Raw genomic sequence first — 15653 nt, 5'->3', positions numbered from 1 at the left:
GAGTGCGTGTGGCATGGGCTTATACATCTGGAAGGGCATTTTCCAACATGGCTGCGTAGAAGAAGGATCCGGGTACTGAATTGGCCAGGCTGCAGTCCAGATCTTTCACCCATAGAAAACATTTGGTGCATCATAAAGAGGAAGATGCGACAAAGAAGACTTAAGACAGCAACTAGAAGCCTGTATTAGACAAGAATGGGACATTCCTATTCCTAAACTTGAGCAACTTGTCTCCTCAGTCCCCAGACATTTGCAGACTGTTATTAAAAGAAGAGGGGATGCCACACAGTGGTAAACATGGCCTTGTCCCAACTTTTTTGAGATGTGTTGATGCCATGAAATTTACAAGCAACTTATTTATCCCTTTAAATTATAGATTTTCTCAGTTTAAACATTCGATTTGTCATCTATGTTGTATTCTGGATAAAATATTGAAATTTAAAACTTCCACATCATTGCATTTGAGTTAATGTTTCCAACAAATATCAGAATCTGGGAAACCAAATGGGATCACATGGACTTTAACCATTAAATGGTGTTTGGTTCATTCGCCATTCAATTAACTGTCTATTTTTAGTGTGTAGCTAAAGGAAGTGCTACCTGATGTGTTGTGCTAGTGCATTTGTTTACCACAAATGCAAAGAGGTGTTACCATGGTCTTCATACATGCTGAGACTGAGTACATCCTGTTTAGCCCAGACTCACCCAGCAGTTCTCTCAGTTTTGGTCATCTAACACCTCAGTTTGCACCTATCGTGTGTAACCTGGGTGTTATTTTTGAAAAATAACCTGGGTGTTATTTTTGCACTTCAATAAACAGATCAATGCAGTAGTGAAGGCAAGCTTTTACCAGCTAAGACTACTCAGTAAGGTCAAACCATTCTTGTCCCGAGCTGACCTTAAAAAAGCTATTCATGCCTTCATCAGTTCGAGGGTGGACTACTGTCATGCTCTCTACACTGGACTTAATCACTTCTTAATCGGCTTCAATTGGTACAAAATGCGGCACGTCTTCTCTCTAACACCTCCAATCGCTCACACATCACCCCTGTCCTCCGCTCGCTTCACTGGCTTCCGGTGCGGCTTAAGGTGGAGTATAAGGTCCTGCTGTTTGTGTTCAAGGCCATCAATGGTATGGCCCCGGCCTACCTCGCTGAACTTGTAACTGTCTACCAACCAGCCAGAACTCTCCGCTCTTCTGAACATACCTCTCTGGTCACTCCCAGGTACAAATATAAAAGGTTTGGAGGCCGGTCATTTGCCGTCCAGGGACCAAAGCTCTATATCCTCCTTTCTATCCTCCTATATATCCTCCTTTCGAAGTTCCCTGTCAAAGTCCAAGAGAGTCCATTGATAAAAGTATCAGAGGGAAGACGTAAAAACCGCCGCTTACCTTCTCTCGTAGTAGCTGCTCAGTCTTCACTCGAGACATGTTGCCCACATACCAGCTTGATGAATTCGAATCAACGAAAAAGGTTATGACAAAGTAGATGAAAGCACATTTACCTAATGTTTGTTTTGCCATGTAATAGAAGCAGCTGTTCAATTATTTGTACTAGGATTAGAATTAGATATGAACTCATCTGAATGAAAACAGTCAGTGAAACTCACGGATAGTTCTCTATGCTGTCATCAACAGAGCATCTCAAGATGGACATGGAAAAAATAAAGACTGTTACAGTTGGCACAAGCAGTCTTTTTCCTTATTTCTTTCTCATTTTTTCTTCATTTGAACTCTTGCTTTCAGGACCGGGTTTGACAAAAGCTCATGTCTCACTTAAACTCTATTTTGTCTCTGATCGCCTGTGTAGTGTGTATTAGCACCATGTCTCTTATCAACTGGGATTTCACATACTGTCTTTAATGAAGCCCAATAGATGAAATGCATTAATGACACCCAGTGGTGGTCAAGAGAACTACAACCTCAACCTCATAGTGTGGCAGTAAAGACAACAAAACTCACTGTGATTTTAATTTGCTGGTTATTTTCTTTTTGGTCCTCCTGGATATTGCATCCTTGGCACTGTAAATATATAAATATCTTAATACTACACTTTGCCTGAGGACCCTCAAACACATTTTGAAAAAATAAGAAATAATTCCTTTTAAATTTCATGGGCCTTTGGTGAATCCCCCAACTTCCATTATTGCATGATCACAGCCGATTGTGCAACAACAACAATAACAGGGTTTAGAAAATCGTCAATATTTTCCAAATTCAACTTTTCTAACGTTCACAGGACAAACAGTTAATACAAAATCGGTTATTACTATTTCAGAAGGGATTTTTAGCAGGTACAATAGCATGACACACCATATTTATTAAGCAGGAAAGGAAAACAGGAAAAGTAATAGAACGTAACCTGTCGTTGGCTTCTACTTCTTCTATGTAATTTGAAGGGACAAGTCCTTCAGCACTAGACAGACAAAACATAAATGCACAATCATGTAAAATATATTTTCAAACCCTTCTTTCTGTTTATTACAAAACAATCTGACAGCAATAATAATTCATTAATGTGGTGTGAGATTTCTCTCCACTGAGCTCCGCGTCCAGGAGATTGATGCTAGTGCATGTCGGTAGCTGGTTAATACTTTCAAGTTAAGTTAACTAGCTAACTTTGCTAACTAGACAAGCTCATATGGTTCCTCTATACCAATCCTTTCCCAGGTTTTACACCCGCTTGCTTGCTCTTAGCATTACTTAGCAACAAATACTATGCTATTTGGACTCTAGCTACCTAACTTTAGCTAGCTAAACTGGGTCAATTTGTGCTAAACTGTTTACGTATGCAATTTTTTAAGATGTACATGATTCCTCATTGTATAATGCCGTGATGGGCATGTTTTCACTTTGTTGCTGTACTTGCATACATTTTATTACTGTACTTTATTTAAACTTCGGTTTCATTTCAGGACATTTGAATGCGTCAGTCTTATTCTTTACTCTGCTACGGTTCAGAAAACTATGCCGTTCCTCGCTGCTTCGAAGCGAAGACGTAAGCTGTGTTAAATGAGAAGCTGTGGGGAGACCACAAGTAAACCTCATGGCTATGGTAAGAGTGTGTGTGTGTGTGTGTGTGTGTGTGTGTGTGTGTGTGTGTGTGTGTGTCTGTGAGAATGTAACTGTGTAAAACTGTAAAAAAAACAGGTCCACATATGTCCTGAAAACTAACACTTTTATCCATGTAGAGTATTCAAGCAGAATATCTTATTTCTACTTCAGTACAGGACTAGTGAACTTTATCATTCTTTTTTTTTTTTTTTTTATCAACTTGCTTAATTGGTTATATATCAAATTTTATGTCACATACACATTCATACAGAGCACGACATGTAGTGAAATGCTTTTTATGACTGTCCAACATGTAAATAGAAATAGAATATAAAAATAAAATAAATAAAAATATAAAGTATCAAAAGTAGATATTTATATATACATACATTACAGTATACATTTTTACAAACTTTATTATATAAAAATGAAGTTGCCATGGTTCCCCTGGTTTATGATTTTATTATATTTGATAATAAATAAATAGGAAACATTACGCTGTAATCTAATAAACTAAAGGCAGTTTTTTTTTTTAAGCAAAGAAAATCATTTATAGTACAAAAGAGTTCAAACCAGTACCTAATTCAGATATTCAAGCTAAAAGCAATACAGAACCTCAATCAAAAATCTTAAACCTTAAATCAATCAAAACCTCATGGTTATTGATTTTGCAGTTTTATTACACCAGAAATCTGATCACCTGATTTATTATACATTATTTAAATTATTATTAAATTCGAATCCCGTATTCTTTATCGGTACAGTATAAGCGAATACGAGTCATCTTTTACCTGGAGGCGTCCCTGATTTTCCACCATTCTCCTGGCATCTTCTCCAGAGAGATATACCTTTTCCCCCTCACTAGACTGATCTCTCCAGGCTTGCTGGCAGTGTAGTCATACAGGGCCACAACCTCCACACAAGTGCTGCCTTCATCTTCTGGGATGGGAGGAAGTTGAATTCTTCCTCTGAGCTGTAAAGATGAACTTGTTTCCTGATCCAAGGCCATTCTACTGTACCAATTATTACCATCACCACATCCTCATTATTAAAAGGTCAAAATTCCTCACCTTTACAGAAGGCACAGGAGGTAATGCAGTATTTCGAGAAGCTTTGAACTTCATTAATTCTGAAAAAAAAGAGTATCACCAGTGTCACTGATTCAGGTTCACAAAACTGCATGCTGTTAAAAGCCACACACCCAATAGCATAAAACACACCTCTGTCGGAGTCAAAACAGCCTGGGGCATTCTTTGTGGTCTGGCCGCAGCACTGGAACGTCCCGTCAACCCAGAATCCTTTGTGGTACTTAGCAAAAAGCTTGTCATTACCCCTTATTACTACAAACAAAAACAAGTATCAATGTGTATATACTGTATATACACACAGAGCAATCTGGACGCGTTCCTAATTGCGAGAACGTGTCATGCTAATCGATGCGTAAATATCTTGCCTTGCATTATCTCCTCTATCCAGTCCGTCCTAGTTGTTTCATCCTTCGCAAACATGTACAGGATGCACTCGTCGTATGCAATCTAATGAGAGAGGGGCAATTGGTGTTAACATTGTTAATGAAAGACTTTTCTTTTCTTCGATGTTTGTTGCAATATAGTGATAACACAGTAATATCTAACGTTTTCCTGCAGATTGACTCATGTAGCATGGTGTCAAGGAATGCGGCGAAAATAGAAAGTGAAAATTCTAGACTTCAAATTCTTACTATAGACAAAATAGACTTTCAGTCAAAAAACCTCTTGTAATTTCTTGGCCCTAAATAGTGTGTGTGTGTGTGTGTGTGTGTGTGTGTGTGTGTGTGTGTGTGTGTGTGTGTGTGTGTTTTATGGAACCTGAAAGGGGAACTTTCTTTCTACAGGCGCGTTCTTCTCAGGCTCAACTTTCCCCACGCAGCAGATTCTATCTGTCAGAATTGATCCCTTTTTTCTCTTCTTCTTCTGCAAGGAAAAAGAAATACACAAACAAACAAACAAAAAAGTTTGCTTAACTTCAACTGAAAATTAATTAGCAATTTCAAAAGCTAAATCTCAAATACAGTATATGTACAATAGTATTTAGGACACTTTTCCAGCCATATGTGGTACATCTCCAAACTGTGATCACAATGTTAGAGGCACACGATTGTATGGATGGCCTTTTGATGCTCTATCTTGAACAAAGAGACCTAAACCTGTTCCAGCATGATAATGCCCCTGTGCCCAAAGCCAGCTCCATGAAGATTACATGGGTTGGAGTGAAAATTCTTGTGTCGGCTGCTATACAGCTCTGACCTCAACCCTATTTAACATTTTTGGGAAAAAATTGGACTGCTGACTGCACCCCAGGCCCATCACTCTACATCAGAACTTAATCATCTTCTTCTTTCGGCTTCTCCCATTAGGGGTCGCCACAGCGGTTCATCTGTCTCCATACCCCCCTGTCCTCTACGCCTGCCTCTTTTAACCCAACTATGTGCATGTCTTCCTTCACCACATCCATAAACCTCCTCCTTGGCCTTCCTCTTTTCCTCCTTTCTGGTGGCTCCATCCTCAGCATTCTTCTACCAATATACCCCATGTCCCTCCTCTGCACATGTCCAAACCATCTCAATCTCGCCTCCCTCACCTTGTCTCCAAAACGTCCTACATGCGCTGTCCCTCTAATAAACTAATTTCTAATCTTGTCTATCGTCGTCACTCCCAACGAAAACCTCAACATCTTCAGGTCTGCCACCTCCAGCTCCACCTCCTGTCTTTATCAATGCCACTGTCTCTAAACCATACAACATCGCAGATCTCACCACAGTCCTATAAACTTTCTCTTTCACTCTCACAGATACTCTTCTATCACAAATCACTCCTGCTATCACTCTTCTCCACCCACTCCACCCTGCCTGCACTCTCTTCTTCACTTCTCTAACACACTCTCTATTACTTTGCACTGTTGACCCCAGGTACCTGAACTCCTCCACCTTCTCCACCTCTTCTCCCTGCAACCGCACCACTCCACTGCCCTTCCTCTCATTCACACACATGTACTCGGTCTTACTCCTACTGACTTTTATTCCCCTTCTCTCCAGCGCATACCTCCACCTCTCCAGGCTCTTCTCCACCTGCTCCCTACTCTCACCACAAATCACAATATCATCTGCAAACACCATAGCACTTGTAAGCAATAATCATCAAAATGAAAAGAAATAAACACTTTAAATATATCAGTGTGATAAATCTATATAATATACGTGTTTCACTTTTTGTACTGAATTACTTAAATCAACTTTTTTATGATATTCTAATTTATTGAGATGCACCTGTAAACTATAGTGTATTTACAATTAATCTAAAAACCACATGAGTACAAGACCTACCCCCTTTTCATGTTCATAATAAATCAGGGCTTGGCTGGACAGAACAAAGAGCCTCTCTTTATAGTTCTTGGGGGATATTTTCTTTTTCTGCTGGGACATCTTCAGCAGGACGCCTTCCTTAATGCTTTTGGCTTCGCTCATCTTCGGCACTTTCGCCGCTGTACAAACAAATAACAAAAAAAAATATATCTTCACTCTCAATTTTTTTATAAAATCGTCTAATTTTCATTAACATAACAAGAATCATGACTTGCATTTAAACGTTCTGAAAATACATAAATAACGCGTACATTATTTGCATTTTGGTTTGCATCACTACCAGACCCACCACAGTACATGTATGAGCTAGATATGATGCAAATCCGATTCCAAAAAGGTTGGGACACTAATAATTTTCAAATCTAATAAACTTTATTCCCAACAGAATATAGATAACATATCAAATGTTGAAAGTGAGACATTTTGAAATGTCATGCCAAATATTGGCTCATTTTGGATTTCATGAGCGCTACACATTCCAAAAAAGTTGGGACATGTAGTAATAAAAGGCCAGAAAAAAGTTAAATGTACATATAAGGAACAGCTGGAGGACCAATTTGCAACTTATTAGGTCAACTGACATGATTGGGTATAAAAAAAAAAAACTCTCAGAGTGGCAGTGTCTCTCAGAATTCAACATGGGCAGAGGATCACCAATTCCCCCTATGCTTCGGCGAAAAATAGTGGAGCAATATCAGAAAGTAGTTTCTCAGAAAAAAATTGCAAAGAGTTTCAAGCTATCATCATCTACAGTGCATAATATCATCCAAAGATTCAGAGAATCTGGAACAATCTCTGTGCATAAGGGTCAAAGCTGGAAAACCATACTGGATGCCCGTGATCTTCGGGCCCTTAGACAGCACTGCATTACATACAGGAATGCTACTGTAAAGGAAATCGTATATAGAGGTAATATTAGTAATCTAGGACATCTACATTAATTGGTTTGTCTATGACGGTATACAACTGTTGATACGATCTGGGAAACACTGCATACTTTACAATCTGTCCATTTAGTAACATTATAGCTTTTATCAATTAAAATAAATATATATAGAATTACCTTTAAAAGAAGAAAAATTATCCTCCGGCTTCACAGACCCAAATTTGGTTTAGGTGGTTTAGTATTTTTCTGATAACTGCTCACGGACGATGCAGGATCACAAAGGCTGCAGTGTGGCTTAAGGGCAGTGTTTGCCTAACCTATTTGCATGGCCCTGACACCGCTCAGTGGAAACACAGAGCTTTGTTGTATGATGCCATTACTCACTGGTTTCACCTGAGCATTTTCTAAAATCAACATCCTGTATTTGTGGCACGTCAGGTTTTTGTTAACCGAATAATAGGAAACTTTTACAAACAACAACAACAAAAAAAAGGTTGAACTTGTTTTAATTGGCGCTTGGTGTATCCATTAATCACCAACATACAGTTCAGCATTTAACAGCAAGCAGAAAATCTAGAGAGGAATAAATGATGGAAGAAACTCTTGACTCGAACTCGCCACAACACCAGTGGCCTTATTTGCTAAACATTTTTTAAGTAGTTTAAAATAAGGTTTTGTACTCATGATCATTTGAATAAATATCAGTCAGTGTTTGAGTCATTAATATCATTCTATTACTTTACTTTAACTGGAGTCATAATTTACCTACTGCATCTCTACTTTTACTCAAGTACTTAGTTTGTGTACTTCGTCCACCACTGGGGTAAAAACAAGAGCTTCGTTCTAGTACAGAATTCATTATAGCTCGCGAACCGCATCTGTAGCAAATTGCACAAGCTCAAATATATTAGATTTAATATCAGTTTTCTTTTTTTCACAATAGCCGACAGAGGAGAAGAAATTGATTGATAGGATTATGGTCCTAACCCTATGGCCTGGCACATATTTACAGTGTTCTTTAACATTAAATACAGTCAGGAAAGTCTTACATATTTCCTCTCCAGACCACCAGAGGGCTCTTTTAAATATCTTTTTTTTCTTAATTTCCTCAATTAATAAAAGACGTTTTATGTTACTCAACAGCCACTTAACTTGAGTTTTCTGTTTTTTTTCCCACTGGTTCTAGTTCCCTAGTCTTCTCTAGCCATCATCCCCAGCTATTTCAATTGTTTTTTTTGTTCTTCAAATAAAGTCCTGTATTTGCATTCACCTCTTGCTCTCTTGGATTTACACTAAGACCAATAACTATAAATAGATAAAATGGATTTTTCAGGCTTATACTTTTTGTGGTTTGGCAAACAGCTGTGCTATCAGGGGAATCATCTATGTAGCTACCTGACTTTACTGACTAATACACTTATTTCACAGTAGAATTATTTTAGTTGCTCTTGGTTGTGGCAGAAACCCATATACAGAGTGATTTAGAATTGTCTTATTTATACAACTGAGCAGGTGAGGGTTAAGTGCCTTGAACCAGGCACAAGAAGCAGTAACCTTTTGGTAGTGCTGAAAATGTAACTCCTGACTCATCCCCCTGTGAACATCATACATAGATTATTCAATCCATACTTTTTACATCTGTATTGCGAATAAAAAGTGTAAAGATCTTTGTCCTTTTGGTTAGTTAGAGTTGCTTGTGAATGTCAGGAGCCAAAATTTGCCTCTCTGTTGCATGGCATAGTTATTTTTATAACTGACACTCAACTCTTTGAGCCAATCAGAGTCCAGAGAATCTAAGAAAGCATTGGCTAGAGTTACAGGAATCTCTACCAGCCTGTCTGCAAACTTCACTTCAACAGGTCTTCCTACTTCTCTTTTTCCCTCTTCATCTGCTTCCGAAACTTGGTAATATCCTTTTTCTAAACAGTTTTACTCATAAATTAATGGTTCTCTAAACTGATTGGTCAGATGGTGTTTATGGTTTTTGCTGTAACAGACATGCCACTATGCAAATAACAGTTCAATCACAGGGACTTTAATTGGCAGCCATTGTCTTTACTTCCTAAATTTTGTGGTATTTATCTCTCTGTCTGTTTGTCTTCGTGAGATGCTGGATGTGTTGGTAGTCGGAGCAGGTCCTCATGCTCTCACTCTAGCTACCCTGCTCTTGAACCCACAGCAGCATGTCAACTCCTCAAATGTGGAAATCCTCAAGGGGGTACAACTCAGCAAGACAAACCCAAAGACTGGACGATCCAAGAGCAAGAGGAGATCTGCAGGTATGGTTTAACCTTATGCTATTATGTTAACCTGATCCTAACCATTTGTTTATACACCAATCAGGCATAACATTATGACATTAATATGACCGGTAGAGTAAATAACACTGATAATTTGTTCATCATGGCACCTGTTAGTGGGTGTGATATATTAGGCAGCAAGTAAACATTTTATTCTCAAAGTTGATGTGTTAGAAGCAAGAAAAATTGGAAAGCATAAGATTTGAGCGAGCTTGATATGAGCCAAATTGTGACGGCTAGACGACTGGAGTAGGGCATTTCCAAAACTGCAGCTGTTGTGGGACATTCCCAGTCTGCAGTGGTCAGAATCCATCAAAATTGCTCCAAGGAAAGAACGGTGGTGAACCGGCGACAGGGTCATGGGTGGCGGGGACTCATTGAAGCTCCTGGGGAGGGAAGGCTGTTTCGTGTGGTCCGATCCAACAGACGAACTAAAATTGCTGAAGAAGTTAATGCTGTTATTGGTCGATGGGTCAGAACTGTTTTTGCAGAAAAAGGGGGACCAACAATATTTGGCAGGTGGTCATAATGTAATGTCTGGTCAATGTATAAATACAAACGGATTCCAAATGTACTCATCCTTAAGGAACCGATGCATTGCATCTCTACAGATCTACCATCAGAGCTTCACAAAGACCCAGAAAGTACACCATGTCCTCCTTTGAACTTTAAAGTGGTAGATTCTTATGGAGAATGGGCTTCCTTGTGGGAGAGCCAGTTCACTGCTCTCAATATCCCTCACCTTCGCTCACACATGCTGGTGCACACTAATCCCCTCAATAAGGTAATAGCAAACTGACTTGTGTTACTAATGTAATTCATAACTAAATCAATTTCCTAATGGTATTATATTTATGTACAATTTGTCCAGAAAGCCCTGCAAGATTTTGTGCTTGCAGAGGATCGTGTAGCTGAGCTTCACTCTCTCCCTGAGAGGATCTACATTCAGGATAAGAATGCCTTCTTCAATGATGGACGCCTTGGCAAGCAAAACAGGAAGCTTCTCAGTTCTGTGCAAGGCTTGCAGAAAAACTTATATTTTAGCCTGCCAGGAACTCAGCTCAGTGTGGACTTCTTCAAGGAGCAGGTCTGGGATCAGTGTGGCATGGAACAAGTCCATGAATACTGAACAAATGTGTGTATGGCATGAAAGGAGAAAAACAATACTCACATATGATGTATGTAATGATATGTAAGATGCATTGGGGGGACATCAACTTGCTGAATGACTAATAAAGTTGTGCATTAAGCATGAAACTAAAGTATGTAATCAAGTATTGGTGCGAAATGCCATTTCATCTCAAAGTGGGGATCCCACTTTGCATGGTCAGATCTTGCACCTCTTTCAGTGTATTCTGTATAACATTGTACAGCACTGCGTCAAACAGGTGCGCAGTTACAACCTGGACCGTGTCCTCATCAAAGGCACTGTGGACCGAATTACTCCGGTTGTCTATGAAAAGCGAAAGAAAGTCAAATACTTTCAAGTGATTCTAGACACCGGGGAGACTCTTGAGGCGAAGAGGCTGGTGCTCGCCACAGGACCCACCAGAGAACAGATGGCAAATATCCCATCATGGGTAAAAACAATTGCAGAGAGTTACCCTGAACAGAGGCTACAGCATACAGTGGAACTGATGCACCTACTCTCTCAACATAAAGCTAAAGGCAATCATGGTAAAGGTAAGCCTGTTCCCAACATTCCCTTGTTTCCTTTAAGAGCCTATTTCATAAAATAATTGCAAAATAACAGATCAGAGAATCAATCCTGTACTATTGCAGGTCCACCTGTTGTATGCCTTAGGAATCAAAGAGTAATGGTGATCGGTGGGGGCTTGACCAGTGCCCACATCATCTCCATGGCTCTGCAACAAGGTGCAAGTCACGTGACCTGGGTCTTGCGCAAACACTTGCAGGTAATCTGTTAAGTATTAAAAAAGGGACACATTTCAATGACATAATCTAGTCATCATAATATACCTCAGAGAGTGAAACATGCAAATATCCACCGCTATCATTACTACTATCTACTGATGAAACAGGAAAAGTGTATTGAATATCAAGTATTGGGTCTTTACCACAGCAATGTTCCCTGCTGCACAGGCATACCACACCATAGAATATGACTAAGGCCACCACAAAGCCAAAAAAATATCTTCAGTAGCTTTCCCTGCACTCCAAAAGATCGTAGTCTCCTCAGCAAGAGTCTGCTCTGTCCTTTGCAGGGGAAGGTAGCTGATCAAATCTGTTAAAGAACAGATTCAGATCATTCACCCACTTCTGGTCACCCGCAGCCTGAAAGCTGGGCTGCTTATGAACAGTGATGGTTTTGGGCCCCTTCCACACACCTCTGATGTTGTTCTGCTGCAGCTGATCCTCGATCATTCTCCTGTAGCATGCTTTTCACTATAATGATACAATCATTCTTAGTATTGATGTGATATTTTGCCTTTTTTGTCTGTTGTGTTATCTATGTGTATGTTTTTCGATACAGTCTAGTCTACTGTTTATTGTGTTGTATATTTTTTACCTGTCTTGCATGCTAACTGTTATATATGTTACATCTGCACATTGGAGCCACTGAAGAAACCCAATTTCATTCTGCTTTGCACCTTGCTGCCTGGCTGAAGTTCACTTTCACTAAACTGCCCAAATCTGTAGACACATCTGCCTTGCTTTTTCCCGTTTTTGGGTTATCCTCTATCCCTAATTAGGGAACAAGGTTCTGACTTCAGGACTAAAATGCTTTTATCATGAGAAAATGGTAAAGGGGCTTTTAACTTGTCGTGTGTACTATACAGCACATTGAAATTATTTCTTCGCATACCCCTGTAAGGTTGAGAAGCCTCTGGAGCACAAAGGTTTAAGGGCCTTGCTCAGCTTGGCCATACTGGGGCTTGAGTATACAGGTCATGTAGAGGTGGAAAATTGCAGCCAATTACCTTCAGAGTGCATGAGATTCTGCAATCTGCCTTTGTCTTTAGAAGTGGCAGCAGATGATTGGGCAGGTGAGTACTGGAAAGGACACAAAGTTTAGTGGTGCACCATCATTGACTTTGGTAGGTTCACCTCTCTCAGCAGTTGCAGCAAGTACAATCTCTGGTGAACATATTTAAATCAGAGAGCTGATGTTTAGCTCCCACTTGAGGTTCTGGAGATGGCTCCCATAAAGCAGAAGGAACCTACACTGTTTGGATACGATTTGATATTAGCAGTAATGACCAGGGGGACCTATTGCAAAGGCCATATAAATATTTTTATTTGCTGCATATTCTGTACTTTACACAATTGTTTTTTGTCTCTGCAGCTCAAGCAGTTTGATGTTGGCGATGTGGAGAGTCTGATCGGACGCTACTCCCACGTTGAGCACGGCATCAAGCTAGACGGACTGGCCTACCTGCGGCAGTTCTATGGAGAGAGGAGTCTACACAGGAGACTTGCAGTGGTCAAACAGGCACGTAAAGGAGGAGCTGTGACTCCAGAGGCTTATGCACAGCTGCAGCCTTTTATTCAGTCAGGACATCTGCATGTCAAGGCATACTGTCAGGTATCCTCATTTACTCCCCCATTTAGAATACATATTGAGTCATTTTAGTTTGTTGACATATAGATTAAATGAAAGTCTGCCTTGCTTTTTTTATGCGTTTGCTACCCTAAATGGCCTTTATATCTGTATAGGTGACAGAGGCAGCATGGTGCTATGAAACTCAAAGCTGGAAGGTCTCCCTTTGTGATGGTCAAAAATGGACTGGTGACAGGATCTGGCTTGCAACCGGCTGCAAGCTCGATGTCAATCAGGACCCCTTACTCTCAGACATCAAAAAGCAATTCCCAATTCAGGTCAACTATAAATAAAGCCTAGGCTAGAAAAAAAAGAGAGAATTTTTCCATGATAAAAGACACAAAATCAAACCCAGTAGCATTATATTCATTAGCTTTGCACTGTGCTTTGAGGAAAACCACTGTATCCCCTTCATATATCTTTAGAAGCTTTTACAGTTGATACCATTAGTCTTCCAAAACAAATATTGGCCTTAATCATGCTTTCCAATTGCCTTATTATCAGTTAGATATTTTCAAACAGGTGTCATGACTAAGTAAGATCTGCATCTGTTCCTCTGCTTTCATCATTAAATTTTTTTATTTGACCTTTATTTGACATCGCTGGTTGGAATTGACCCTAAATCCACTTCCAAATTTTTGGTGAGACCAAAACCTTATTTTCAACTACTTCAAAAAAATCGTGCAAATAAAACCACGGGTGTTGACCAGTTTTTTATCCGCTGTAAATAAAAGGAACCTCTGATTCCGTAAAATGTAGTTAAGTAAAAAGTCCAATATTTGACTTCAAAATGTAGTGAAGTTAAAGTAAAAGTCTCCCCAAATGAAAATACGGCAGTAAAGTACACATATGCGAAAAAGATACTTAAGTACAGTAACAAATTACATCTACTTCTTAACTGTCCACCACTTAATAATTTTGCATAGTAACTTCCTGACTACATCCAAATCAAGGAATTGTATCCCTGTTGGTCTACAGGTGCTTGAAGGATGGCCGTGTATCTCGGAGACTCTCCGGTGGTCTCCCGAGTGTCCTGTTTACCTGATGGGACAATATTCAGCACTTCAGGTAATACAATGAACAGTATATTGTGGCTTTTTGAAAACTTGCCAACTGGTCCTAAGGAAATATGCATGTTTTAATGTGTTTTTTCCCGTGTGTGTGTGTGTACGCTATTTTATTGTTTGGCCAGGTTGGTCCCCATGCTGTGAACCTTGCAGGAGGTCAGGCGGCAGCTTTGCGCATCGCCAGGGACATCATGGATGAACATGGCAGTCAGGAACAGCACACCGAAACCGCCAAAATGGAAAAGGCACGATTTGAGGAGTACATTTCCCACATGCATGGCCTCATGTGGCTATGATTGTGTTTTGCCTTCCAAAACACACGGACATTTCATTTTGAGTGGACAATCTTGCACTGTAAGTGAAATGTGGATGCTTTGATGCTGTTTACATAAATTTGACAAGGGTTCTGCATCCTTGTCGGATAAGAACTTCCTGCCTTGACTTGCCTTCCAGGAAGTTTAGACTGCATATAGACCATCATAAGAGAGCAGCACAGTGTATAAACTCATACAGATAGACCTTCATCATCTGTTCACCTTAGTAAATTTTTGTTTTATGGCTTAGCCGAGCTCTTAGTATTTTTTCCGAGCTTCTGAATGCTCTGTTTTATTCTTGGTTACAAAGTGTCTCTGTATTCATAAAGTCAAATAACTTTCAGCAATGCACACAGCGTCTAAACTTCTTCTTCTGACTCTGTCTCTTGTTTGTGTCCTGAAATTCAACTTTAACATTACAACTTTGATCATGCGGTTTTGAATCAGGCACTGATGTAGTGTTTTGAAGCAAAAATTTTTACCCCAGAGCTTTAGTTTAACGTCGATCAGGAGGAGAATGTGATCTCAGTACTGCCATGTCTGTTTTGAATATATATATAACAAAATTATGAATCACCTCACAGGTGTGGCAGATCAAGATGCTGATTAGACAGCATGATTATTGCACAGGTATGCCTTAGGCAGACCACAATAAAAGGTACCTCTAAATGTGCAGTTTTACTGTATTGGGGGTCCGAAAACTAGTCAGTATCTGGTGTGACCACCATCTGCCTCATGCATTTTTCCCTGTACAGTGAAAACCGGGAATTATCCGTGAAGAGAGAACACCTCTCCAAAGTGCCAGACGCCATAGAATGTGAGCATTTGCCCACCACTCAAGTTGGTTACGATGATGAACTGCAGTCAGGTCGAGACCCCGATGAGGACGACGAGCATGCAGATGAGCTTCCCTGAGACAGTTTCTGACAGTTTCAGCAGAAATAATTTGGTCACAGACAATCTTGGCGGTGAAGATGCTGGAGGTTGAGGTCCTGGGCTTGTGTGGTTACACGTGGTCTGCGGTTGTGCGGCCGGTAGGATGTACTGACAAATTCTCTGAAACGCCTTT

The 15653-nt window shown here is 39.9% G+C and overlaps 2 protein-coding genes across 3 annotated transcripts in view; one reads left to right on the top strand and one right to left on the bottom strand.

The window, feature by feature from the left end:
- Positions 1-15653, bottom strand: part of LOC310731205 (cytoplasmic tyrosine-protein kinase BMX-like) — a 48859-nt gene that overhangs the window by 11732 nt on the left and 21474 nt on the right. The window contains exons 1-11 of one of the 2 annotated variants that reach the window (XM_083550696.1): positions 7519-7711; positions 6417-6565; positions 4903-5007; positions 4509-4590; positions 4276-4395; positions 4126-4184; positions 3847-4028; positions 2364-2417; positions 1964-2023; positions 1612-1644; positions 1394-1448 (exon numbers count right to left, since the gene is read on the bottom strand). In XM_083550696.1, the coding sequence (XP_083406822.1) occupies positions 1394-1448; positions 1612-1644; positions 1964-2023; positions 2364-2417; positions 3847-4028; positions 4126-4184; positions 4276-4395; positions 4509-4590; positions 4903-5007; positions 6417-6557 (891 nt within the window). In that variant the 5' untranslated portion in view covers positions 6558-6565; positions 7519-7711. Of the gene's footprint in view, positions 1-1393; positions 1449-1611; positions 1645-1963; positions 2024-2363; positions 2418-3846; positions 4029-4125; positions 4185-4275; positions 4396-4508; positions 4591-4902; positions 5008-6416; positions 6566-7518; positions 7712-15653 lie in introns of those variants that run through there. The other variant, XM_083550697.1, reaches the window with a different exon arrangement.
- Positions 9284-15013, top strand: LOC310731209 (uncharacterized protein). Its single transcript, XM_083550701.1, has 9 exons — positions 9284-9620; positions 10253-10425; positions 10513-10728; positions 11030-11324; positions 11424-11557; positions 12949-13188; positions 13320-13481; positions 14182-14271; positions 14396-15013. Exons 1-9 carry the CDS (start codon positions 9449-9451, stop codon positions 14564-14566), a joined length of 1653 nt encoding a protein of 550 aa, XP_083406827.1. The 5' UTR covers positions 9284-9448; the 3' UTR covers positions 14567-15013.

This window comes from Silurus aristotelis (genome assembly GCF_946808225.1).
Source record: "Silurus aristotelis genome assembly, chromosome: 9".
Classification (NCBI taxonomy): Eukaryota; Metazoa; Chordata; class Actinopteri; order Siluriformes; family Siluridae; genus Silurus; species Silurus aristotelis.
The sequence above is the reverse complement of the archived record's forward strand: the minus strand, read 5'-3'. Positions and strand labels throughout refer to the sequence as shown.